The sequence below is a fragment of the Microtus pennsylvanicus genome, chromosome 4 (genome assembly GCF_037038515.1).
Source record: "Microtus pennsylvanicus isolate mMicPen1 chromosome 4, mMicPen1.hap1, whole genome shotgun sequence".
NCBI classification, from domain to species: Eukaryota; Metazoa; Chordata; class Mammalia; order Rodentia; family Cricetidae; genus Microtus; species Microtus pennsylvanicus.
This window is the reverse complement of record NC_134582.1, coordinates 58,394,087-58,421,005: the sequence shown is the minus strand read 5'-3', so window position 1 is coordinate 58,421,005 and position 26,919 is coordinate 58,394,087. Positions and strand designations below refer to the sequence as shown.

Genomic DNA, 26,919 nt, shown 5'->3' with positions numbered 1-26,919 from the left:
ACTTTGTCTATCACTAAAATCAAGACATTTCTCTAGCTCACCTTTTACCTCGGAAATTAATTAATTTTGTGAATACATTCATATCCACAGACTCTGAGATAAGATCATTAGAATTATGCTGTCATAGAAGGGCAATGGTTACCAGTAATCAGGTGAGAGGCTTGGGTGGGATTCTTCCCACATAGCACTCAGAACAAGGGTCAATACTTCCAACATATTGGTTTTAACTCCAGCCTCCAGAAACATGAGACCATAAATTCCTACTATTCCCAGGGTATTTTCATGGTGGCTTCCTTGAAAGAGTACACATTTCTATTATTTTGATGATTTCTTTTTTTATTTCTATGAGTGCCTGACTTAAAAAAAATTCTCTGTTTTTAAATAAACATCTGAGCTTTTGGTTCCCAAGATCCCATTGCTATTGAGCATGGGAGTCTGAAGCCACCATACACTGAGGAGGCAATGCTAAATTTGCTGGAAATGCTCATTGTCGATGTCAAAGACAAGTGCCTCTTTCCAGCATATTCACATTTCTGTATACAAACAAGAACAGCGTTGTCTCGACTTCAGCCCTGACACCCTCTTCAGAACCTCATCACCGCAGTCAGTAGGAGGGTTGACAAGAACAGAACGTGTCCCTGCATCACAGGGGAAAAGCAGAGTGGAAACTCAGGGTGAGTCACTGTTGCTACGGTTACTTATGTGGTCATCAGCTGAACCGCAAGCCTCACAACTCCCACCACACTTCATCGGCTTTTCTCCCGTAATTAATATATCCTCAGACACCAGACTAAATATATGAGCCATTGAGAAAGGGGACTATCCCAGTTCTTACACTCTGAGGAAAGATGAATGCAAGCAAGGTGAAGTCCTATTATGCTGAATTCTCAATCTGCCACGTTCTTCTCACACCAGCATCAAGTCCTTCCTGGTTGCTTTCTCTGCCTGTGCTATGCAGAGAGTTGTTATTTTTACTAGACATAGAAGTGAAAGATGACAATATAGTTCTGGTGTTCTTATTTCTGTATATTAAAGTTCAAACATGTTTAGGTTTTATATTTAATTCTTTTTTCATTGTTGCCTACCTCTTACCATATGGAACCTGTGATATTCATACCAGCAATACGGTTTGGGCTTTGGTCCTATGAACACATCAATTTTCCTGTACTGATAGCAAATTCTGACTCCTCATGAGCATCGCAACTAGGCACTGTCCAGATTTAGCTGTATACTGAATAAATCCTCACAATTTGATAGTCTCCCTCAGCAACATTTCTAAGTAGGTATAAAATAGCATGCTTGTCATTCACAATTTCTTTCACAATTCATTCTTTTGGCCCAGTCAAATCCACACTGATCCACTGGTGCAGGAGAATTGTCTTTAATCTGTTAATCACGTTTTAAATAAACGCTAATTGGCCAGGCAGGAAGTAAAGGTGGGAAAACCAGACAGGAAGTAGAAATGATGCAATGAGAACAGGAGAATTATGGGAAGGAAGAAGTTGATTCCTCCCACTCACTCCTGCCCAGACTCTGAAGAATCAGGATGTGACTTGCTAGCTAAAAAAGGTACTGAGCCATATGGCAAAAATACATCAGAATAATGGGTTAATAAAAGCTACAAGTGCTAATAAGTGGCCTGACCTAATGGGTCAATCAGCTTTTAACTTACAGAGTCCTCTGTGTGATTTTCTTTGGGGCTTGCCGGCTGTGGGGTACCAGGCAGGACAGAAACTTCAACAAACAAGCCAGCCCTCATTTTACAATCCATAACCACAACATTTCAGAGTTCAGCAACAAACACATGCAAGTTCTTAGTTACATAAGATGCACTTGGAATTTTTATAATATCTTTCTAGGCAAGAATTACATTATAAAATACCTGAAATTTTTTTCACTTCAATCTATGAATAAAACAGTAGTATTAAGAAATTATCATATTAAAGTCCCCCAAAAACTAATATTCTATTATTCATGTTTAAGTAAATAATTTGCCCCTCTTTCTTCTAGATCTATATTTGTTCCATATGCAAATATTTATTATCTATGTTTCTCTAGAAATTTATGAAAAAATAAATTTTTTATTCTACTTTTTGAAAATTAAATTATTAGTTAAAACAAACAATCCTGCTAAATTGTACTAGGTCTGATGTAGGAGTTCCTTCTGTTTGTGTGTTGCTTTCATTGGTTAATGAATAAAGAAACTGCCTTGGCCTAGTTGATATGGCAGAACTTAGGTAGACAGAGAAAACAGAAGTGAATGCTGGGAGGAAGAAGGGCAGAGTGAGAGAAACCACGGATCCTCTGACGGAGATGGATGCCCATTAGAATCTCAGGTAAACCACTGCCATGTGGCGATACACAGTTTAATGAAGATGGGTTAAACTAAAATGTAAGAGTTAACCAATAAGATGTAAGAGCTAATGGCCAAGCAGTGTTTTAATTAATACAGTTTCTGTGTGGTTATTTCAGGTGTAAGCTAGCCAGGCAGCTGGGACAAACAAGGGGCCCTGCTCTTCCAACATTGGTCTAAGCCTGGAAAGCAGCTAGATAGTGAAGATCAATGAAGCTGATTTTACTCATCTTGATCTAAGTAAAATCAGCTGAAGTCTAACATGCTGAGATTTATTAAATGTTTTTAAATACTTATTTGAGTTAGAAATCATATAGTAAGCTGGGGACTTGCATTGGTTATTCTTTTTTGCAAACTTGATTGAATTTATAATCTATGAAAAGACATACTATTTTTTAATTGTTTTTATATTTATTCTTTGCGTCTTTCACATCATGCATCTCCATCCATTCTTTTCCCTATTCCTTTATATCTACCCTCTGCCCTTGCAACCTTTTCTCAATATAAAATAAAATAAAATTTAAGAGAAAGTAAAGAAAGAAAAATCTATCTCATCACGGAAGCTGTAGTATGATACAGTGAGTTACACAGTAAACCCTTTTATCCATACATCTTTACTTGCAAGTGTTCATTTCAAAGAGTCATTGGTCTAGTCCGAGGCCTCTGGTTTCTGCTACACTCTCAATGCTGGGCCCTCACTGGAACTCCTCTTGGTTATCCTGCTGTTGGCCTCTGACATGAAGATCCTACAGCGTTGGGTCTGCAGGACCAGTCCCTTTACTTGCTCCAGCAGATGACAAATGAGGTGGATATTGGGGTGGGCCAACACATATCACTGGTTCTGAACCTGGGTAGTTGCAGGGTTGGTCAGCTGGCCAGCTCTTCCTTGCCACACCACCAAGGTGAGCTCTCCTGAATTGTTTTGGCTAGTTTACTCCTCATAGCAATGATCCATGGGCAGGACTTGTTTCCAGTTCTGCTTTCATGTCCTCAGGGTCGGTTCTGTCACACCCACATCTTCAGATCAAGCTGTATTGTGTTGCCCAGTCATGTGAAGGGGCTGCTCTCCCAATTGCTGCAGCTGATGAGGGACAGAGCAGTTCTTCCACTCTTGTGGCCTCAGAGCCATGTCTCTCTCACCTGCCATATCTGAGGCATTGATGGGGGGGAGGGCATCTCTCCCCTGTCAATACCATCATCACATGATAGATGAGTATTGAAGACAGAAATTCTATGCTCACAATTTTTGGGGTTGGTTCACCCACACCTCTGCCAACAGGATTGTCTCTATTGTGTTGTCCAGGTGAGGTGCAGGACCTGCTCTCCTGAGTGTTGCAGTTGGTAGGGGACAGGAGCAATTCTCCTGCCCTTATGACCCAGGGCCAGCTCTCCTACCAGACTCAGGTGTTGATGGGTGGGGGTGGAGTAGGGTAGGGGATGGCATTTCCCCCCCTGCGCATGCCACCGCCTGACCAATGAGTGAGTAATGGGAACAGCTCTCCCATGCTCACAACTTTGGGACTGGTTCACGGACACTTCTGCCAGTGGAGTTAACTCTAATGGACTACCCTGGCAAAGTAAGAAGACACACTTTTATGAGTACCTGAGAGAGTTTCTCCAGGAAGGTTTAAGGAATGGGGGAGGATTCCCCCTGTCCCTTTGAACATGGGTGAAATTAATCCCATGGGCTAGTGAGTCAGACTGAAGAAAAACAGAAGAAGTGGGCAGCCTGAAAAGCCCGGCATTTTCCTTCTGCTTCTTGTTCCACCCAGATGGGAAGAACAGTCTTCTTCCAAACAGAGATGTGTTCTTGACACCATGCCTCCCCTATTGTGACAAACTGTACCCTCAAACCTCGAACCCATGAACTTGCTCTAAAGTGACGGCAACAGCAGCTAAAGCAGAATCATCTGTATTCTAAGATGACTAACGTCAGTTTTGCTGTTGGGAGACCTGTTTTTAAGAGACACATTTTAGCACATACTGTTTAGTCCACCAGAAAGATATTATTTCCTAAAAATTGCATGTCTATAAAATTTACCATGATCTATTTTTGTCACTTCAATATCTTTTCTGTAAAGTTAAAAATCTAATCTGAAAGGAAATACTCCTCCACTGCTGGTGGGAGTACAAACTTGTAGAGCCACCATTTGGAAATTGTTATGGTAGTTTCTCCAATAATTGGGACTCGATCTACTTCAAGACCCAGTGATACCACTGTTGAGCATATACCCAAAGGATGCTCAACCATATCACAAGGATACTTGCTCAACTATGCTCGTATCAGCATTATTCGTAATAGAACCTGGAAACAACCTAAAAGTCCCTCAACCGAAGGATGAATAAGTAAAAAGTATGTCTACACAATGGAGTATTACTCAGATGTAAAAATATGATGATCTCCTGAAATTTTCAGACAACTGGATGTAACTAGAAAAAAAAACCACACTGAATGTGGCAACCCGGACCCAGAAAACCAAGAAAGACAAACACAGTATGTACTCATTTATACATGAATATTAGATGTAAAGCAAAGGATAACCAGGCTACAACCCACAGCCCCAGAGAAGCTAGGTAACAAGGAAGACTCTAAGAAGGATGTATGGATATCCCAGGGAAGAGGAAATAGATGAGATGTCCTGGGTAAACTGGGGGTAGGGGAAGGGTGATAGGAACATGAAAAATCAAGATGGTAGAGTTGGGCATGGAATGAGGGGGAGAGTAATGAAAGAGATCTTGATGGAGAGGGCTATTATGAGGTGAGGGAGAAACCTGGTACCAGGAAAATTCCCAGGAACCCACAAGGATGATCCCAGATAAGTCTCCTAACAGTATTAGAGAGGATGTCTGAACTGGCCTTCCCCTGTAATCAGATTGGTGACTACCATAATTGTCATGATAGACCCTTCATCCAGTAACTGATGGAAGCAGATACAGAAATTCACAGCCAAGCCTTGGGCTTAGCTCTTGGAGTTCAGATGAAGAGAGGGTAGAGAATTCTATGAGCAGGGGTTGGGGATTAAGATCATGACTGTAAAACCATCAGAGACAGCTGACCTGAATTTATGGGAGCTCATGCACTCTGGACAGACAGCTAGGGATCTGGCATGGGATCAACCTAGGCCCTCTGCACTGGGTCAAGTTAGTTATGCAGCTTGGACTTTCATTGAGCGACCAGGACCTGTCCCTGATGCATGAGCTGGCTCTTTAAAACCTATTCCTTATGCTAAGATACCTTGTTCAGTCTTGAAGCAGGAGGGAGGAGCTTGATCCTTCCTCAACTTGATTCTCAAGAAAGACCTTACCCCATCTCAGTGGAGATGGAGGAGGAGTGGATGGGGGTAGGAGAGGTCGGGAAAGGAACTGGAGGAAAGGAGGGAGGGGAAACTGTCATTGGTATGTAAAGTAAAATAAAAAAAATCTAATCTGAGCTTTCATTTTTCATACAATATTAGCATTGAAATTGTTTGTATTTAAAGCTCCCATTTAACAAATATATTCATCCTTCTACATATGCATTCCTATTAAATATTATAATCTTGATTGCAGAAATTGATGTAATTTGTCACTCTAACAAATATCTGTGATAACCAACTTATAAACAGAAGACATTTATTCTGCCTCACAACTCTGCAGGTTCCAATCTGTGAATGGTTGGCCCTGTTGTTCTGAACCTGTGATAGACTATTATAGCAGAAGAATGGCCAGGAAACAAATGAGCAAAAAAAGAAGTGACTGGGGTCCCACTGTCCCCTTCAAGGGCAAGATACAAATGACCCAAGAATCTTAGAGTGATCTCTATCTCTTACAGCTTCTAGTGCTTACTAGTAGCACCACAGAGTGGGAATCAAACATTTAACTCAGGGGTCTTTGGCAGACATTTCCAAAAACAACAGGAAGGGTACACAAATTCCACAAAGGAAGTGGAGCAAAGCCTTATTAGGAAACAGCTACTGATTAGGGATGAAATAAATTAGTTATATATTCTCCAAAATAAAAATTGATAAGATATTAAAATGATACCTGCAAAGGCATAAGTGTGTACTGGCAGCTATCCTCAAACATAAATGAAGTAATGACTCACAAAAGAGAAGTTATGACTGTCATTCTGTTGTCATTGACATGAACATTAACATCATATTATAAACTAGATAGGGCAGGCTAATGGTATCATATATACATTGCTGGTAGCAAATTAAAACAGGGAAGACAATGAAAGTCATTTGGCAGCTGAGTTAACTAAACTTTCAATCACCTGTGACACAGTAACTGTGTTCTTAGACATCATCCAAGAGATGTGAAAACTTAGGTTCACAGAAAACCTGAACAAGAATTTTTTTTTTTTAATGAAGCACGCCTTTAATCAAGTTTTCCATTCTGAAGGCTACTCTTGGCTTCTTCTTGTCTGATGAGAGAGATGACCTTGATGCATCCTTTTGTAATTTTGATCATCCACACGACATTCATCACATCCAAAATAAGACAGGTAGTGATCAGGTACACTGGACCACAAATCCGAGCCTCATGTAGGCTTCTGTTCCGTACATGGAATACATAAAGAAATACAAAGGAGGTATGGTGAGGATCCGCACTACAAAAAAGACCACTGTCATGAGAACTCCATTGATGATGTTGGCTTTGGAAAACTTGGGGTACTTTAGGGCTTCAAAGAACCACGAAGGGGCTGGAAAGCTCGGCAAGCAGGCAGAAGTTGGCAATGTACGCTAGCATTCCATCTTTCAGTACAAAGTAGTATGCAGCTAGTGCCGTACAATGGTGAATTACAAAAAACTTGTCGCCGATCACTTTCCAATTCAAAAGGATAATCAATAAATCAGAAATGAGGTAGCCTGAAGCAGTTGCAATATTCAATTTCACAAGCATTGGATCACCCCAGAGTGGATCAGCTATAGTAGGCTCATCAAATAAGAAGAGGTATAAGCCAAAAATCCCAACCAGCAAAGAGTGGCACGTAGATACTACCCTTGAGTTCCATTTGATCTTCTTGTCGATGCTAAGACTATTATAACCTGTAGAAACTTTGGCTGAAAACCAGTAACTTACAAAGTGGAAAAGAACCTGGAAGAGGAGGAAGCTGCTACAAAACGTGCCGATGACCACTTTGGTGTTGGCATCCATAGCTCTTCCACCTGCTGATTCAGCCTCCAGTGTGGAACCGGTCGTCAAGCAAAGTGATGTGGTTTTAGTTCTTGTTTTGTTCTTTCCTGATGAGAACTGGCTGTCCAGGAACTCACTTGAACAAGAATATTTATAGCAGCTTTGCATCCTCTTTCTCTAAGGATCCTCTCCATCCTCTAACTTTCAGGATTCCAGGAAAACGAAGACATAGGACTTGATAGATTCCCAAGATTTCCAATGGAGCAATTTTATGTCTTTCAATTATGTATTCTGTGCCCATCGTGGCTTGTGAACCTTAAAAATAACTGAATGCTAGTAAATGTTGGCATGGCATAGTCTCTCAGCATCCCATGAGTGTCTTCATCTGATGACATCAAAATGATCCCAAACCATCGGGGGGGGGGGGGGGCACCAAATGTGCATATGACTTATATTCGCCAAGTACATCATGAGGCCAAACTGTAGGATAGGAGCAGAGTATAGAGAAGAGGTGTAGCTATGCAGATTCCCTGGAATCCAAGACCTGGTCAGCTCCACATACAGAGACTAAAAGCATTGTATAACATTTTTAAAACAGAGATTTCAAATGTAATGAAATTATTGAGAACTAACTAAATGTGAGAAATATGATGAAGACACCTGAAGCCAAGACTTTCCACCTGAACTCAGCTCCCAAGACCTGTGTCACTAAAGGAAATTGACTCTTGACAGTTGTCACACAACTGGCATGTGTGTGCATATGTATCCTGCCCCTCTCCTTCCTTCCTGTCTCTCTCTCCTCTCTCCCTCTCTTCCTTTTTATTCTATCCCTCTCTCTAATAAGTGTTTTAAAAATTAATAAAAATTTAATTCATTTTATCGGGTTTTGTCTGCTCCTCTTTTTCTCAATCGTCAAACAGGCACCCGGATTATTGATTTAAGACATTCCCTCTCTTGTTGGATTAATGTTTACTGGAGTAAATATTCCTCAAATCTTCTTTAGCCACAGATTATTTAAAAGTATGGTTTCTAATCTTTAAATACTTGGGGAATTTCCAGGTTTCCTTATCTTCTGATTTATAGCTAAAATCTTTTATGGTCAAAGAATAAGCTCACATGCAAATTGAGTCATCCATATTATACATGTAAATGGGAAAAACCTAGCACACAATGCTATAATTTTGTTTTTTCAGAAATCATGCATATTTGAAAGGCTTTGTGTGATGAAAAATTATTAATATCTATTATTGTTCTTGCTACAATAATGAACTTCTAAATACTTTCCTGGAATCATTTTTCCTCATCCTGAAAACTATTTAGCATTTATTGTATCCTAGTTGCAGTAATTCATTGTTTCTCTTCATATGAGAATATTTCTAAATACTCTCTTTTTTCCTGAATAATGGCATATGATGACATCAAGACACACATGGAGAAACATCTAGGATAACCCTAAGCTTGCACACTTTCTCTGTGTTCATGAATTAGTGTGGGAAGTCTTTCTGTATATGTGTTACTTTTATTGGTTATTGAATAAAGAAGCTTCTTTGGCCAGCGGCAGGGCAGAATAGAGCTAGATGGGGAAAATTAAACTGAATTCTGGGAGAGAGAAGGCAGAATCAGTGAGATGCCATGTAGCCACAGGGGACAGCTAGCCAGAACCTTACCAGTGGGCCATAAGCCTCTTGGTAAAATATAAAATAATAGAAATGGCTTAATTTAAGATGTAAGAGTTAGCTAGAAATGTGCATAAGCTAATAGGCCAAGCAGTATTGTAATTAACATCAGTTCTGAGTGATTATTTTGGGTCTGTGTGGCTGGGAAATAGACGAGCGGTCTCCACCAACAATGAACAAATGTATCTAGTGAGTTAAAGCTGACATGAGTTGTTCATTTCTTCTCCTTGAGCACTTCAGGAAGACTCGATTAAATTTTCTTACGGCTCCATGGTTGTGATGTGGAGCTTGCAGTAACGGTTATTATTGTTTACCAACTTATAATGTGTCATCTGTCAATTTGTCATGGCAGTTTCTGATAGAGCTTTCTTGCATTGGTTTCTTTATGATATGTTTGGGAATAGTTTTCATGAGTTTATCATGATTTTCTGTGAACAGCTTAAATTCCCTATCAAATCTGAGAAACTTCCAAGCACAGTTTTTCTTTTTCTCTTAACCAATTACTTTTTTCCTTGTCTATGATTCCAGCAGCCACAAACATACAATTCCTCAGATAATCCAAAAAAATTTTGAACCAATATATATTTAATTTTTCTACTGTGTTATGATTTAAATATAAACTAGCTATGATGGCAATGCCTGTGATCTGTTACTTAGGAAACAAAAGCAGGAAAGCTTCCATTAGTAGCTCAAGTCCTTCCTCTACTTTATAAAACCTTTGACTCAAAGATGAAAAATGATTGCCATAGGTTCATGGTTTGAATGTTTGATCCTCAAATGGTAGCATTCCTTTAGCAGTTGGCTAAACTAGAGGCAGTAGGTGGGCTACTCTGGGTAGGAGTAGAGAAGCCCTAGGGATCACAGTGTACCTGGCTGCTTCTTTACACATAGTCAGTCGTGAATTGAACAGCTTGTCCAATGACATCCCTCCCGTTCAGTAATGGGACTCTTACATCCACTCTTTTGTCCTTTTATCATGTTCCTTTGGCTAAAGAAACAAAATTTCCACGTGGGTTTTCCTTCCCTCTGTTGGTGCTGCCACTACCACAGCAGTCATGTGACCCCAGGACCTGCATTTGCAAATCTGATAGACTGTGAATAAAAAAAAAATAGAAGGAGAAAGTGGGGGGAGGAAAAGAAGAAGGAAATTCCTAGTCCTTCTCTTGTAGCGGTAGTCCAATTTCCTTTCTCTCTGGGACAAAGAGCATATTGTTTATGTGGTCTCTTACTGGTGGATCCATGGCTAAGTCTAGTTTCTGCTGTAACTCCAAGAGATGAAAAGGGATGAAACAGCCCTTGCCATGCATATGTGTAGTTGACTTCCCTCTGCGCTCTTCTTGCCAATGATTTCTTGGGAGCGGGGCTTCCTACTGTTTTCAGAATCTTTAGTGTCATCCTTAAAATAGAATCATCTTAACATATCTAGTCACCCTGGGAAAATGGCATGCACATTTTACAAAAAAATTACATTTTGGCTGACTGATAAGCACCTAAAAAGAAGTCATCCAGTTTCCAAAACTCACTTTTAATCCACAAACAAAAGTCTCCCAAAGGCCCTGGTGTTAAATGTTTGGTTTTCATTCACATATATTTTAAAATAAGTAACCACTGTAATTATGTAAGAAGGAAGGCTTCAAAGGAAATAAATAAAATAGTACATTACCTGGAAATGGGAGAGAAAATGTTAGGTAGTTGATTATTTGTGGAGCCATATAATTATTGAGATGATGTACTTGCATATTGAAAATGTTAGTGATAATAATTTAAAATCAGAGAGCTGAATCAAAAGTTACATTAAATCATCATATCATTATACCTAAAAAAAATGTACTAGGTACCATGCTTTAGAAAATAATCTATTAGGCAGACAGCAGATGAAGAGAGACTGGCTAAACAGATGGCACAGTTCCAAGAAATTCGGGCAACAGTGAACTCCATTTGGTTCCCTCTCTAAGAGTCATTGTTCCTGTTCCTGCCTTGCAGTGGGATTTTGGAGATGTACATAAGTTAATTAAATGTAGAGATTTCAGACTCAACAAAAAAAAAACCTCACAAAATATTGAAATCTTTAGAGAACTGATATTTATTTATACTGAGAAATACAACAGATGTTTCCACCACTGGCAATAGTCCAACCATCATGTGCTTTCTCCTTGGACAATCAAGTAGGGAACAAAATAATAGGGTTTTGTTAAGTATAAGCTTAAAGAAGATGAAATAGTAGGCACTGATTAAGTTATGGCACCAGGCACATCAGTAGGAAAGCTTCCCTCACTATAGTGATAAGCCTTCAGGAAACACAAAACTGAGCCACCGTGGTGATGAATCATCCTACGGGCACTCTCATAGTTGGGTTTTTACCTTCAATTCATGCATTCATGGTGAGCCAAATGCCTCTAATCACCTTTTCTCTTCTGTTTCTCTCTGCTCCTTTTTCTGACTTCCTTTCTTCCTTTTTCCTGAGTATGCATACTCATTCCCAAGAACTCAATTTTAGGGAGGATGGCAACAATTTCTCTCACCAGTGAAGTTCTCGACAGAGCACTCTCATCCTTCCCAATAGGCAACAGTCTAGGGCTTCCTTGCAGTACTTTGCAATCATATTGGCTGCCAGTCACGACTGAATGTCTTGATTTTAAAGTTTAGAACTTAGAATGTGATTTTGCTGTCATAGTCTGAAAATCCTAGGATATACCAATAATTATACATCTTGCAAAGTCAACAAAATATGCCAATGAGCTGAAGAACACCTATTCCTAACACCTGATTTATTAAATAAAGAGGCATTTATGGTGAAATAAACATCCCAATTGTTTATTTCTACCCAAAGATGGTTTAAGAAAGATTTCCTCATGCTGAGAATTCTCTTTGTTATCTTCAATATAAATTTGTAAAAATTATAAAATACTTTCTTAATATGATGTTCAAACTAAATGTTACCCTATCCTTGTTCAAGTTGCTGATAGTTCTAAATTAACATATTCCAAATTAAGGAGACAAACAAATAAATTAATAGTTTATTTATTAAGGATAAATAAATATTAAGAATAGTTTTTATAAAGAAAGAATGTGCTAAACAAACAACAAATCTCCTGTCTTGACCTCAGCAAACACCAATAGGCAAATAAGCACAAAGGCCCTAGAGAACAGTGACCCATATCTGATATTCAAACAAACTTTAGACGGCATATTTGAAAATCTCATCTAATTAGGTCAATTGTGGAGAGCATGCCGTGGTTATGACCAAGTAAGACATTAGATCCCCATATGGGCCATTCAGCTTTGTCCTGTGCCCAGTGTTAAACCCTTAAAATCCTCCATCCATCTGGCAATGAGAACCAACAGAGAGGCCTCATGTGTCTCACCCAGGCATGGGACAGCCTCACTTTGCCACTGCCCACTCGAAAAATGGAAAAACAAACAAACAAACAAATTAAAAGATGGTACTACAAATGATTTCCATAACTACCATTTTGTATACAACAATAAAAATCAATATTCAAGAAAATTGTTTTTATTGCTGAAAACATAACTAAAAGGAAAAAATAGTCAGAACAGAAAGGTTAGCTTTCCGCCTGTAAGTCAGGTTTCTCCTGGTATCCACATCAAGGCTCCATCTTCCTGAACTTACACTCTGAATCTTCCCCAGCCTCCCAGTTTTCTAATGGTTACAAAACACATGAAAAATCTATAACTATGGAGATAACAACATTAAATGAACACTTGATTAAAATTAGAAAGAATGGAACACTTGAGGGAACTTCAGACAGTGAGAAAGGGAGGAAATCAAAAAAAAAAAACTCAACAGAAAGAGAAAACCCTATTTTCCATCTCTCTGCATAGCTTACATGATACTGCTATCTTCTACTATCTTCTGTATCCTATTTCGCAAGTAGTAGGCAGGTCATTTTTAAAGGAATTACCTTTTATTGAAATATTATTTCTAAATTATGTTACACAATAGCTCTGTCTAATTATCAAAATTTACATTTTGCTGAAACTTTTTGAAACATCTTCAATACAAATTATAATTTTGTTAATAATAATTTACTTTTACTCATGTAATTCTCTGTCTCCCTCTTCCTGTGGAAAACAGTATGCCACTGCATTTTAGTGAGACAGATCTAGTACAACCAAAGAATTTTCTAATTAAATTTAATAGAAATAGAAATATAGATACATGCATGGATAATATATATTCATGTATGTATAGTAAATATATGAGAATACTAACAATATACATATATATCTGCATGTGTGTGCATATGTAGACATATATGTATGTATGCCTTAATGTCATTGATTGGCAATAAATGTGTCAATGCTTTATATAACAAGTTACTTGTTTTTTGAAATTGTCGATTATCTTGTTATAGACCACCATTTCACCAAAACCACAAAATTATCATAAATTGTGTCTTAGAGCAAATAATCATTTAAAGTGTTTCTAACTGCTTCTTCAATGGTTAATAATCATAATCTTACTTAGCCTGTTTTAATTGCACTAATCCCCTGGGAAACTTTACATGAAAGGTGTATGTATCTTTTACTGAATAACAAGTTACTACCAAAATGTAGCTGGAAAGGTCTGCTACATGATCTAGTGTTTGTGGGTCAGAAAGCCAGCATGCTTTAACTGGCTCTTCTGCTTGTTTCTCATCATGCTGAATTGGTCTCTCTCATGGGGAAGCTCCCTTAGGGAAAGACTCACATACAAACAGACTTTGGCTCGCTAGCAGAATCTATTTCTTTGTAATTGTGGTATTTCAGTCCCCAGGATTCTGTCAGATGTTGACCAAGTATGCTTTCAAAGTGTTGAGATGCCTTCTGCTCTTTTAATTTTGTTGACTTGGCAGATGAAAATGTATTTATTATATGGGATATAGTATATAAATATGCATGTATAATAAAGGAAGTAGGCGTGCACTATAGAATGGCTGAATTCAGCTAATAAGTTCACTGCACAGTTTTTTCAAGAATACATCAGGCTTCATGACTATTGTAGCTTGCAGAATAAATAGATCTCTTGATCTCATCCTTCCTCTTTATCCGTGGCTACCTATCTCCAAACAACATCTCACTTTCACTCACCCATGAGTAATTCAAACCTCTGGTAAACACTGCTTTCCTAACTAATTCCATAAAGTCAATATTTTTTTGTCAGTTCCATGTATGAGTAAGATCGTTCAGTGATTCTCTTTTTTTGCCTATCTCATTTTTTTTTTTAGCATCCCAACTTCTGGGTTTAGGTATGTTGTCACAAATGCCTGTTCATGACTAAATAGCATTTGTCTTATATAAAAATGGAATCAAAATTAATCAAAGGTTTAAATGCAAAACTTGAAACTTCAAAGTACTGGAAGAAAATGAAAAAAATACTCTCCACAAAATTTGTCTGAGTGATGGCACTTTTTTTAGGTATGACCTCAAAGCATTAGTAACAAAAGCAAATATAGAATTCTGTGATGTCACATCAAGCTTCTATATAACAAAATACATACAAAGCACAAAGACAACCTGCAGGATATAAAAGAATGTTGGAAAATTAAATATCTGACACAAGATAAGGTCTAAAATATATAACAACCCAAACAATTTAACAGAAAGCATATAAATATCCAAAATTAAAAATTGGACCACATAACTGAACAAATATTTCTGAGAGGATGATATACAAGTAGCCAACAGATGGGGAGGCTATATATCTCTCTATATAACAAATGATACAGAGGGTATCCAAAATATTAAAAATGGCATTCCTCAAGTTGACGCATAGGCAAAGGAGATAAGACCAGAATGTCAAATGTATGTATGCACTCTTGTGTGTACTGTAGGATCAGTTCTAGTGGCCAAGACATGGAACTACTCTAAGAGTTAATAGCTCTCAGCAGCCTGTCCCCTCCTTCTCTGCAGAGAGGGTCACTATGGTATTGAGTATATTCCAGGCTTTCTTTTTCTTCCTTTGTTTTATAAACTGTTTGATTTTTAAAACAGTTTTATTTGCTATTATAGTTTTATTAAACAATTTTTTAATTTTTTTTTTGATTTTTGAGACAGGGTTTCTCCGTAGCTTTTGGTTCCTGTCCTGGAACTAGCTCTTGTAGACCAGGCTGGCCTCGAACTCATAGAGATCTGCCTGCGTCTGCCTCCCGAGCGCTGGGATTAAAGGCATGGGCCACCACTGCCCGGCCACAATTTGTTAATTTTAAATATACATATTCTTCCCTTCCCCCATGTTCTTCAGATCCTCTCTCCCTACTGACCCACCCTACTTGAAGTTTTTCTCAAAATGAAAAATAAATGAATAAGTAAAAAACAAATCAACACCCCAATCAAGAAAGCAAAAGAAAACAATGCCCAAAGTAAAATAAAGAATGAAACATCAAAGCAAAACCAAATAAAAGCACACAAAAACTGTGGAGTCCATTATATGTTGGCCAACTACTTCTGAACTTAAAGCCAGTCCTGGAGAGGCTGATATACCCAAGGTCACTCCATGGAGAAAACTGATTTCTTCCTTCCATCAGATATAAATGACAGTTTGGGTATTAGCCTTTACTCAAGTGGCTAGGTTTTCATTCATTCATTCTTTCATTCATTCTAAAAAATATAGCAACATAAAATATATATAAGTATGCGTAGGTTCTGCCTTGCCCACATTCAAGGGGATGAGATTACATAAGGGTGGGCATATTTGGGAATTGTCTTAAATTTTTCCTGTCAGAATTCACAAAAATTGGCAACCCATAGGACTTTCCATTGCATGGACAGAATAATAAGAAATCAAGATAAGCAAAAAAAAAAAAAAAAAAAAAAAAAAAAAAAAAAAAAAGCTCAGGAACTTATTTAAATTGTTGCCTGAAAGCCCAAACTCCATGTTTAAGAGATAGATGAGGCTATTTTTCTAACATCTGCCATCAACAGATAATTTTCAAGTCAAAATTTCTATGTATCACAAACTGACTTGACACAATCTGTTTTTTCTAAGTTAAATGGATTTCTATTTTAAATATTTTATTAGAATTAATAACAATCTGATATGTGTATAACCAGGCTCAATTATTCAGCAACAAAAAGCTATTGAATTGTATTGATGTGGAACCTAATAATTATTTTATTACCTATAATGTTATTTCAAACAGTATGTTGAAATGTGTGACTTTAATGTTTTACTCATTTAATTTATATTATTAATGCTCATATAAACCATGAAAAACATCCAAATCTACTTGAGTGCTGGCATTCCTGTTGTAACATTTTGGGCAGCCATCATTCCTTGCAGAATAAATCTAAACTAATGTAAGCACTAGAAGGCCTCCTAGTCTCACGCCAGCTGATGTTTATAACATCAGCTCTACTGTAGCCTACTTTTTAGGTGTTTGAGATTGTGTGGCATCCCTTAAAAACACCCTGAAGTTATTTCTCCAATGATGTAGCCATCAAGTGTGCACTAGTGTTTTATGTATGCCCTGAATCTGCAAGACTGTGGTCAATACTCTAATTTTTAAGTACAGCACCCCTTATACAGCAGAAGGGCAAAGTATGAACCACAGTGTTCAATGGTGAGGTAATTATAGACTAAGGATCAGAATAACAAGTATATGTAAAAACTGGCACGTGTATGTCTAAGGCAGTGTGAGAGGTAATTTGTAAGGAATAAAATACTGAAACTTAAAAGTGTACAGACAGACAGACAGACTTAAAACTCATCTCTATATATTTATGTTTTAGTAAATTTTACAATGTGTTAAATATTAGTATAGGATATTAATCTACAATCACTAGTGTTGGAGGAATATTCTAGATTTTTAGCTATTGGATTGTCTTAATTAAATATTTATCTTAATATTTAAATACATATCTTAATTCAAGGATTGTGGAACCTACAACTGAGTGATTCTGACAAATCCATCTTAATTTAAACCTTAATTTAATAAGAAAGTGGTAGCACGATGGGACTACTGTGAAGATTAAAAAGTGACATTCCATTTAAATAAATTTTTCAATAACTTACCCAAAGAACTTTATAAGCATAAAGTATCAATATAGTGTCACCATCAATCACATTAAAAATGGTATATGATCTCTGAAACTTTTTGAAGATATTTTTATTTCTGTGCAAATGTGTAAGTGGGGGAGGGATGCATAAGTTCAGTTCCTCCAAAGGTTAGAGGCCAGAAGAGGACTTGTGATCCCTTGGGTCTGGTGTTACAGGTGCTTTTGAGCTGCCCATGGTGGGACTAGGAACTGAATCCAGGTCCTCTGCAGGAACAGTATATGCTTCTTTTACTGATCCTCTCTCTAGCCCCAACACTGAAGAACTCTTGAGAGAAAATAAAGTCAACAGTTGGCCATTCTTTAAGATGGCCTTAAAGAGTGCTCATATTTATGACTATAGGTTGAACTGAAAAAGGCTATGACTGACACTGAAAATAGTTGCTAGTAACCCAAAAGTAATAATAATAACATAACTGATAGATGATCCCACAGTCAAATATCTTCATATTTATTTTAAAATTTGTTTCTTTAATATTTGGGTATTACAATTTTATATCAGTGGTAGTCACAATAACCAAGAAATGGGAGCAGCCAGCATAGTCATTAGAATCATGCTTAAACAAAACATGGTTGTACACCTTCAATGGAATATTATTCAAGCATGAAAAGAAAGAAAATTCTGTACTATATTGCAGCATGGGTGAATCCTGAATACCTTGTCTAAAGCACAATGAGTCAGTTACAAAAAGACAAATTTGGGAGTTAGAGGGGAAATGAAAGGGAAATGAATATAGAGTATATAAGAAATGTTTCAAACACACACACATACACACAAATGTGAATATAGTTAACGGTAATTATCATACAACTAAAATGATAAAGACTTTCAATTTCAGTTGGGCAGTGGTGGCGCATGCCTTTAATCCCAACACTAGAAAGGCAGAGGCAGGCAGAACTTTATGAATTTGGGGCCAGCCTGATCTAAAAGAGCTAGTTTCAGGACAGGCTCCAAAGCTACAGAGAAACCCTGTCTAGAAAAAAAACAAAGAAGACTTTCAATTTCATATATTTTAATAATTAGTTGAGTAGATGGGCAGATAGAGAAACATATAAGTATAGAAAAAGGAGAAAAGATTCCTTTCATATGGACATAAATAGGAATGTCTGGCCACACAACTAGTAAACAAGGTTTATTCCTTTCGTAATGAGCACAAACCAAATACCACATTAGTCAGGTTATGGTAGAGTTTGAATCTCTATCTTCAAAACAGTCTTTGGAGAAATGACCAAATCACCAAACAACTGGAACATCCTATGGTGCATACGGCTGGTGAGAATCTGAGAGTTACAAGACCTAGGAGTCAGTGGCAGGAATGGAACATGATTCTCAAGAACTGATTATAAGACAAAAGGAAGCAAACCCACCATGCCACACAGACTTTTAGTTTATATGAAAAAGTGAACTGTGTTTCTATACATGGGGGAAAATGAGAATTTAAAGAGAGAATCCAGTTTATAGAAACTAGAGTGGGGCAGGATATGAAGAAAAATGTCATCTTGTGTATTTTCAACTGTCATGCTTTGAAATATTTTGGTGGAAATACACAGTAGAAAATATAACACAGGGATTTTCAAAAATCTCAGACAATGCATGAGTGTGATCACCTATAAAAATATAGAGAAATAGAGTTCAAACACATCTTAGAGAAATGATTTGATTCCAGTGATGAAGAAGCATACAACTTATGAAACTGGGAAAAATATTTTCCTCATAAGAAGGCACAAGAGATATCTGCAAAGTTCCAATGGAAAACTAGAAAAATCTATTAGTAAATTGTTATCTAGGTGTAGAGGCCAAGAAAGAATATTTCCAATTAGCACAAGCCTTAAAGAACACACCACACAAGCTATTCATTAAGGAAAGAATGGTAAGTAGATTTAAGAAAAATGAGTGATAAAAAAAACTAGGTAAAAATGCATGAGATAGTTTTAGACATAAGCAAAGAAAAACATTGTGAGAGCCAAGTCATATAACATAAATATGAAAACCTTGAGGTCACAAACACAACTACACTATATAATAAATATTTTATATGAAACACATAATAACTCTAACCTAATAAATGTAGTATAAACCAGGAGCCAAGTGACAAGGAGCTAAGAGGAAAGGAAAATCTGCCTGCCTTTTATAATGGGAGAAAGTTTATAATGACATAGTCAATTGTAATTTTCACACAAAGAACAAAGTAATTCAACCACTTGGTTTTTCTTATTTTTTCTCTTAATTTTTGTTTATTAGCATTTTTTATTTCATACATTTTGTTACATTTTGGTAACATTGTATATTTTATTTGAATAAGCATAACATTGCAAATCCAGTTTGGTGATATCATGTCTGTCTGTCTTTATACAACTATTAATCAGTATATCTAAACTGCTTTTGCTATATGCATTCTTAGAGAAAACAAAGTAATTGGCTGATGGTGATGGTTGCCTAGAAGGGACAACCTTGCTTCCTGCAACTAGTTTCCATTATTTTTATATTGTCATACAGAGATTTTGAAAAAAGAATGGACCTAAACCACAGTGGATTGATTCATCTTGATCATTCTTATTTAGACAATACTAGTAGAAGTTTTAGCAAATACAATAGCACTGGAGGAAATATCTATGTGATCCTGACACAAAACTGAAGGTCTTGAGAGTTCTGCTGCATTTCTCAGGTTCCGCTTCCTCACCTTTTTCCATCTTGTGCAGTGAGTCTACTAAATAAAATCCTGAAGCAAAGTATTCAGATGGCAGAGGAAGAAATAGGTAATTACTACTATCGACAGCCCTCCCATTGTAATTACTATTAAGATGATAAAGAATGGATGTAAAAGTTAAGAGTTATTTTCTTAGGGTCCTCCTCTGGGATAGTCTTCACATAGTCCTTATACGCAGAGGTGTTTAGATCTAAGTGCCCTGCCATTTGACACTCACACAAGTGGCCTTCACTGAAGGTCCCCAGTGTCTTAGAGCTTACACTGACACTGAACAAGAAAGATCATAGGTGGTTGTTTCTCGTGACAATGCCACAAGGAACTACTGAGGATGTTCCATAAGCAGCATTGCTGGCATTATTTCTGGACCCTGCTTCATTCCCAGAATTGATGTTGTAGATATGATATGTTATTTTGTTGGCTGTGTCAGAGGAACTGGTTCTATCTAAGAATAGATTAACAAAAACATGACCACCTTGATGACTTATGTCTCTTATAGGTACAAAACATAATGGATTGTGAGCATGGTTTCTCCTCTCTAAGATCTGTAGCAAATTCCAGATGATGGTCTAATACATGAGATGTTTCCGAATGCATGCTGTTAGAAGAGGAGGGAGTAGGTGAAGATTCTTTGAAGTTATTATTTCTCTTACCCCGGTTAGAATAAAGGATTTGTGATGCGCACCATAGTCAGAGACCTAACAAAATGTTAACTGTTTATGATCTTGTCCATGAATATTCATTGTCATCACTTTGCACTCATCAATTAGAAGTAAGAACAACGTGAGCTCTAAGGCTACAGATCGCAGGACGGAATCAATCATCATTTTTAAATAGCATCACTAAAGACACTGCATGTTCCTTTGTGGAAGAAATTTCATTTTATGCTCCACAGTAAAGTAAATATAGATTAGAGTATAGGGAAGCAAAGCTTACACCTTGGTTTCTTTCCCTACAAACATAGGTCAAGGAAATAGTCTTTGATTTGATTATAGAGTATTCACTGATTTAAAGCTAAAAGAAGGATTGCAAACATGGAATTTTTTGCATGAAATTTCTCATTAATGTTTTATACAATGTAATGAGGGTTTTTTAAAGTACAAGACAGTGCATTAGTCATAATGCAGAAAGAAAGATTATTTTTTATTATTTTTATCTTACCATCCATACTATCAATTGGAGGAAAATATTGTGGTAATTCAGACTGTGACTATGTTTCAATTAATTGTTGTCAAAAAACAATGTGTCAATCAGAATCAAAAGCGTCTAAAGAACTATCAAAGTAGTAAAGATAGCAGTCATACTCCTGCTTATTTGATATTGTCTCTGACTGAGTTTGCTATGATCACCGGCAGATATTTGCTGAGTCTTTTTTTTTGTACAGAGCTTTTAATTTTAAAAATGTACTAAGAGCAGTAGCACGAAATCAAACAAAAAAATAAGCAGATGGGATGTTAAGCAAACTGCATAAGCATACACATCCAGGTCCCCGTCCAGACCTAAGATGGCTGAGTTGCAGGATGGGGTTGCTTGGTGACCAAGTAGTGTTGTTTCAGCCACTGAGTTATCTAAACATCAGTGATGGAAAGGTCCCCTGGCCAGGAAAAGTACTGAAGGACATACTTATCCTTTCCAGTGGTTGACAGTTTTTATTTTGAATCAGTTTTTGCACGCTCAGTTTTCAGTTTTGGGGTTCGGGGGGCAAGAGCCCCTGCAAAGCGGTGTCTATTCTCTAGAGAAAGTAAGAGGCAAACCCAGCTCCTCTAACTATGGGATTGACAGACTGCCTTGTTGCAATTAAGTCTATGTAGTGTGTCTAGTCTGTTCTTATGTACCCTCCCAATTGCTATTTGTCTCTCTTTCATTAAATAAAAGTAGTTAATTAGCCCAGGCCTGTCCTCTCCTCTTTCTCTTTTCCTTTTGGCTGCAATAATGACGTCTAATTATCAGCAGCAGTGGATTGATGCAGCATCAGGAGCAAAGCATATCTCACTAAAAGGAAAGCTCCCCAATGTCCCTCAGACCTCAAGGAGCCCAGAGTGACTCTCCATCTGCTCAAAAGTACCATTCACGGGCAGTTTTTCATTTCAACCAACGTGTGCAATATACACGCTTTGAATGAAAAGAAAACATATTTCTGTCTTTTTGTATCCGTGTCATGATGACGGCAAATGAATATGTGTGTGTGTGTGTGTGTGTGTGTGTGTGTATGTGTGTGTGTGTGTGTATGTGTGTGTGTGTATGTGTGTGTGTGTGTGTGTGTATGTGTGTGTGTGTGTATGTGTGTGTGTGTGTATGTGTGTGTGTGTGTGTATGTGTGTGTGTATGTGTGTGTGTGTGCGTGTGCATGTGTTTAGGGGAAAATGCATTCAGACATTGGGAAAGAGGATAAAAGGGATATTTTATTTATTTTTTTAACTGGTTGAAACTGTGATTGGCTGCCTCTCAGAGAAGGTGGAGCCTATAATTCTGTGTCAGGAGCAGCAGAAAATTTTTCATAAAGAACAGTAGAAGACCTCATGAATTAAAATCCTATTCAACATTTCCAAATAGGCTTGAATGGAACACAGAGTGCTTTAAATACTGCACGGAAGTCATTTAACAATATCACCTGGCAGATCGCATTGTCTCCCATTAATATATGGAATCTTTACTGAAAAGAGAAACACGTGCTACGTTATTATCCCCCTGCAGCTGTCAGTCTCCATTAGGTGTCTTAGCAGTAATTCTCTAACAACTCCACGTTTATTTTTTTGACATGAAAATATGAGTGTCACAGCATGTGAGTGCTGGTTTGAATAACTCACACCCACGATTATCTAGGTGCCTGTATAACCTTTATACAACTTGTGTTATTTGGAATTTTAATTAGTCTTCAAAGGGACACATATTCTAACACATATAACGGCTATAATCAAAACCATACAAGCATGAACTCACTTGGACCCAAACAGAGAATCTAAATTTAACACAGAAAGAATGAAAAACTGAAAAAACTTTCTGGCTAGCCATGATATGTAATATAATCTATAATATTGATATATGACCATGTTAAATAGTACTTTAAAAAGATATAACAACATTTTAGTCACTCGGCTAGAATTATAATTCACTCTGCTTAACAATAAATTATTTTTCCTGTCCACTCTTAGCATTAGTCCCCTTCCAAGTGAAACAAAGCAATTCGTCTCTGTAACGCACTTCTGGCTCATGCAGATGTAAAGAAACCTTACTCTAAATGATGCCAAACTGGTCCTTTTCATCCAGCAAGGCAAGCCAGTGCCTCACCATTGTCTTTAGCAGCGCTCTGCGCTTCAGGAGAAAGCAAAAGAATCCTTGACATCTATCGCCTGCAAATCTTTCAACAACTGAACCTCAAGAAGAAGGGGGAAAAAAACTTTTCTGTGTTTCCAGTCCACCCTTGTTTTCAAATTTTCCAGATAAATTCCAAAAGAAACCTCCATCATCCAAGCAACCATTCCCAAAATAATCTTGGGGGAACCAAAAGCTTCTTTTCAAACCTGAGTGAGTCCTCCAGACGGAGCTTGAAAGTGTCTTTCATTCTCCTGAGAGAAAGCACAGCCTTCTCCTCCAGAAGCCTTCCTTCTAAGATCCTCAGGGAGCTGTGCACTGGGAAATAGTCGCCAGTTAAAAAGTGGGGGGGGGGGGGGGATTGGGAGGAAGGAGTAAAGCTCAACGAATCCCCAAGCGAGACAAAAATACAAAGGGTGCCAGATAGCTGCTCCACCCCCACTCTAGGTGAGTACCCATCATGAGGCAGCTAGGTGTTGTACATCTGACCTGAGATCTTACTTGTAGACCCCTGTTCCCATCTTCTTGCAAAGGAAGCGGATGCTGCTGAAGCCTCCCAGCCCCACAGGCATCTACGTTTTAGGATGAAATATTCTGGTCTCACAGCCGGTTCCTCGTTCACTACAGCTTTGTGGATAAAAGACTAGAACCAACCCAGAAAGAGGAATAAACACACCATTTAATCGCGCCCAAACCCATCTCTTTGTTGTGCATTGCCTAGCTGGAAGCTTCAGTGGTGCGAGTGAAGAAGGGAATGGGGGCGGGGAGGAGGAATGTCCAGGATCTTATCTGCCAACCAAACAATCGTGGCTAGGATCTCAGGGGGCTACTAAGCGCGCGGACTGTCCTGTGTCTCCCCGCTGACGTTCTCACAACAAAACTCAATAGTGTCCTGCGGAAAGCCCCAAATACACCTCAACCGCCGCATTCGTGCTTTGTGCCAATAAAGAGACACAGTAGCCTATCCATCAGCCTCGTTATCAGAGCGTGTGACTCGGCTTCCAGCCTGGCCTTTAGGTGCCCTGGCGGAAGTAGGACACGCGCCAGGCGCCTAGCGAAGGGCATGGGACAATGGCCTGGCCAGGGAAACACCAGGCACCACCAAACGCGGTGAAGGCAAGCTTCAACCCCCGTCCCGCAGCGCAGCCCCAAGGCAGGCAGGGCCGCCAGCTCTGCGGGTTCGCTGTTGCTTTAAAATAAAGGACCACAAAGACTTTCTAGAAGGGAAATCACGCCCGGCCACTGCGTCTGTGGAGGACTTGGGGAGGGGGTTGAAGGGGGGGGGGGCAAGGAGCCAACAGTGGCTCCAGCATCTCCCTGCCTTCCCCTCTCTCCGCCCTCCCTTCCGGGCTGCTCCAGCAGACAAATAACAGAGAAGGCGGCTCACCGTAGTCTTGACCCGCACGAAGAGCACTTGCTTGGCGCCGCCGCCACCCCCGCGGACCTCATCCGGCTGGCCCAGCTGGAAACCCTTCGATTTGACCCAGAATTTAAATTTGGCATTGTCGGTAGAGCTTGACTCGGAGCCGTTGAGGAGCTGGACGATCCGTTCGTATTTCTTACGGGTCACCGTCTTGGTCTTGCCCGAGTCCCCGTAAGTCCTAAGGCACCAGTCCTGGAACTGGCGGTACATGTCGCGCTCGCTCTCCATGTTCCCCCTGCGCTGCCGTGGGCCGGATGCTCCCAGAGCACTTCGCACCTGTTCACCCCGGGCTCATGAAATATGCAGCCCAGGCCACGATGCAAGGACGCGAGGTCCTGGCCGAGCCGCGGGAGGCTGCCTCCAGTGAGGTGGGGGGGTAGGACCAGGGAGAGAGGAGGAGGGTCCGGATGGGCACCAGCAATCAATGCCCTGTGCTACCAAGTCTGGTTCTTTCCTAATTGCAAAGGATGTCTCGGACTCTTTTTCTGGTGCCCTCAACGAAGGGTCCGTTTAATACTGTGTGATCAGCACCATCCCAACAGCAGCTGGCCCAGAGGAGCTGGGTTTCTGAATAATTAAAATCCCATTCCTTGGTTTATTAAAAATCCCAATATTGACTTGAGGTGGTCCCTAGATGCCTCGCCCCAGGGATGTGTCCAGGGCAGGGCAGGCAGAGCGCAAGACAATCTCCTGGCGCGCGCCCCAGAAGCTTCCCCAGTGGATGGTCCAGGAGCCAGGGCTGCGCCTCTAGCGAAAGCAGCCCTCAGTTGGTGAGCCTCGAAGGGCACACGGGTCCCTGGATTCTCCTCCTTGCTGGGTCCTGCTCAGCCTTGGCCTTCTCCGTGACAGGACTAGAGAAACAGAAAGTTCTTACCTGTCATGTTGGTCAGCCTATCAGATCCCGTTTTACAGGAATTTAAAAGAACACGAAGGTATCCCAAAAATGACTCAACATGCCTTTTCTTCAGATGTATTGGGCTAAATTCCAGCTCGCAGGTAGGTTGTAAGAGTTAGTTTTCAGAAATTGGCCCAGTATTCATAGACACCTGACCATAGTTGTCTAGGACGGATGGAGTACCCCAAACAGGAATCCGGTCCGGGGAATGTGGGAGCAGGAAGGCAGGCCGCTGGCTGGGGCTCTCTGGGATAATGATGGTGTCCCCAAGATAAGACCCTTTGGGTTCTGCTGAAGTGGGTACAAGACATGGAAATAAGTTTACCGCACAGAACCTTTTGCGTGAAATTAAAATGCAGAGAGCAGTCGTTCCCCCTCCCTGGGTTATAGTTTGCTGTTCACGCGGGAGGTTTCGGTTGTCTATTTTCCCACTGCCACGTCATGGACCCCCCTCCGCTGCTCAGAGGAGCCAAATCGGAGTTGCTCCAGACGATTTTCCCAAGCAAACGAAGTCAGTGATCCCTCCATCAGGATTTCCACCCTCGTGTCACGGCTGCTCAGTAACCAGGGGAGTTCCAGTCCTGCTCGTTGCGGCCGCTCCTCTTTATTACACTCCCTGCCTATGCCCCCAAGGGTCGCAGGGATCCTCTCAGCCAGCCCGATGGCCCGACCCGCGCCGCCTTCCTTGAGGGGTCCGAGCCCACCCTGGCGACTCGCTTCGGTCTCCCAGGCGAAAGCCCCGGTGGGAATGCAGCTCAGTCCTCCGCCCGCAGCCGGTCCCGCTGCTCTCAGGCTGCTCAGTGGCTCCCGCGCGGCCAGGCTGAGCGTGTGCGTGTGTGTGGTCGAGCGAGGGTGTGCGGGGCGCGGGGTGCGGGGGTGCGCGTCTCTGGGAAGGTCTAGCAGCGGCCCCAGCCGGGACTGACAGCCGGGGCGCTGCGCGAGCAGCTCCACACACTAAACCTCTCGCCTCTCCCCTCACCCCCACCCCTCCCACTCCCCTCTCCTCCCACCCCCCACCCCTAGGCCCCTTCCAAGCTCTCTGATTGGCCAATGGGACAAAAGTTTCTGTGGAGACGGCTGGGCGCTGACGTCACGGGCAGAATTGTCCCATTTAGGGATCCCGGGGGCAGTGCGCATGCTGCAGGCTGCAGGTTAGAGGCAGGAGGAGGTAGCAGCGGGCCGGGCGGCAGCCAGGTGGCAGAAAGGAGCTGGAGGCATCCAGGTGGGGGGACGAGTCCAGCAGGGTTTCCATGGAGATTTCCTCTGGGTCTAGCCTAAAAACAGCAGATCAGCTGACACCATTAGCTCAGGACCTAATTACTGCTTATTGGAGCAACAAATGAGGGACAGGGCCAGCTGCAGAGGAAGAGGTTTGCCCCCGC

The 26,919-nt window shown here is 40.0% G+C and overlaps 1 protein-coding gene and 1 pseudogene across 6 annotated transcripts in view; both read right to left on the bottom strand.

Moving 5' to 3' along the window:
* Positions 1 to 26,540, bottom strand: part of Nol4 (nucleolar protein 4) — a 345,140-nt gene extending 318,600 nt beyond the window's left edge. For 2 of the 6 annotated variants that reach the window (XM_075969224.1, XM_075969225.1), the window contains exon 1: positions 24,607 to 26,540. In XM_075969224.1, the coding sequence (XP_075825339.1) occupies positions 24,607 to 24,870 (264 nt within the window). In that variant the 5' untranslated portion in view covers positions 24,871 to 26,540. Of the gene's footprint in view, positions 1 to 23,428; positions 23,558 to 24,606 lie in introns of those variants that run through there. The other 4 variants (XM_075969227.1, XM_075969230.1, XM_075969229.1 and 1 more) reach the window with 4 other exon arrangements.
* On the bottom strand, positions 6,713 to 7,500 carry LOC142848689 (TLC domain-containing protein 4 pseudogene; annotated as a pseudogene).
* Positions 26,541 to 26,919: the final 379 nt, after the last annotated feature.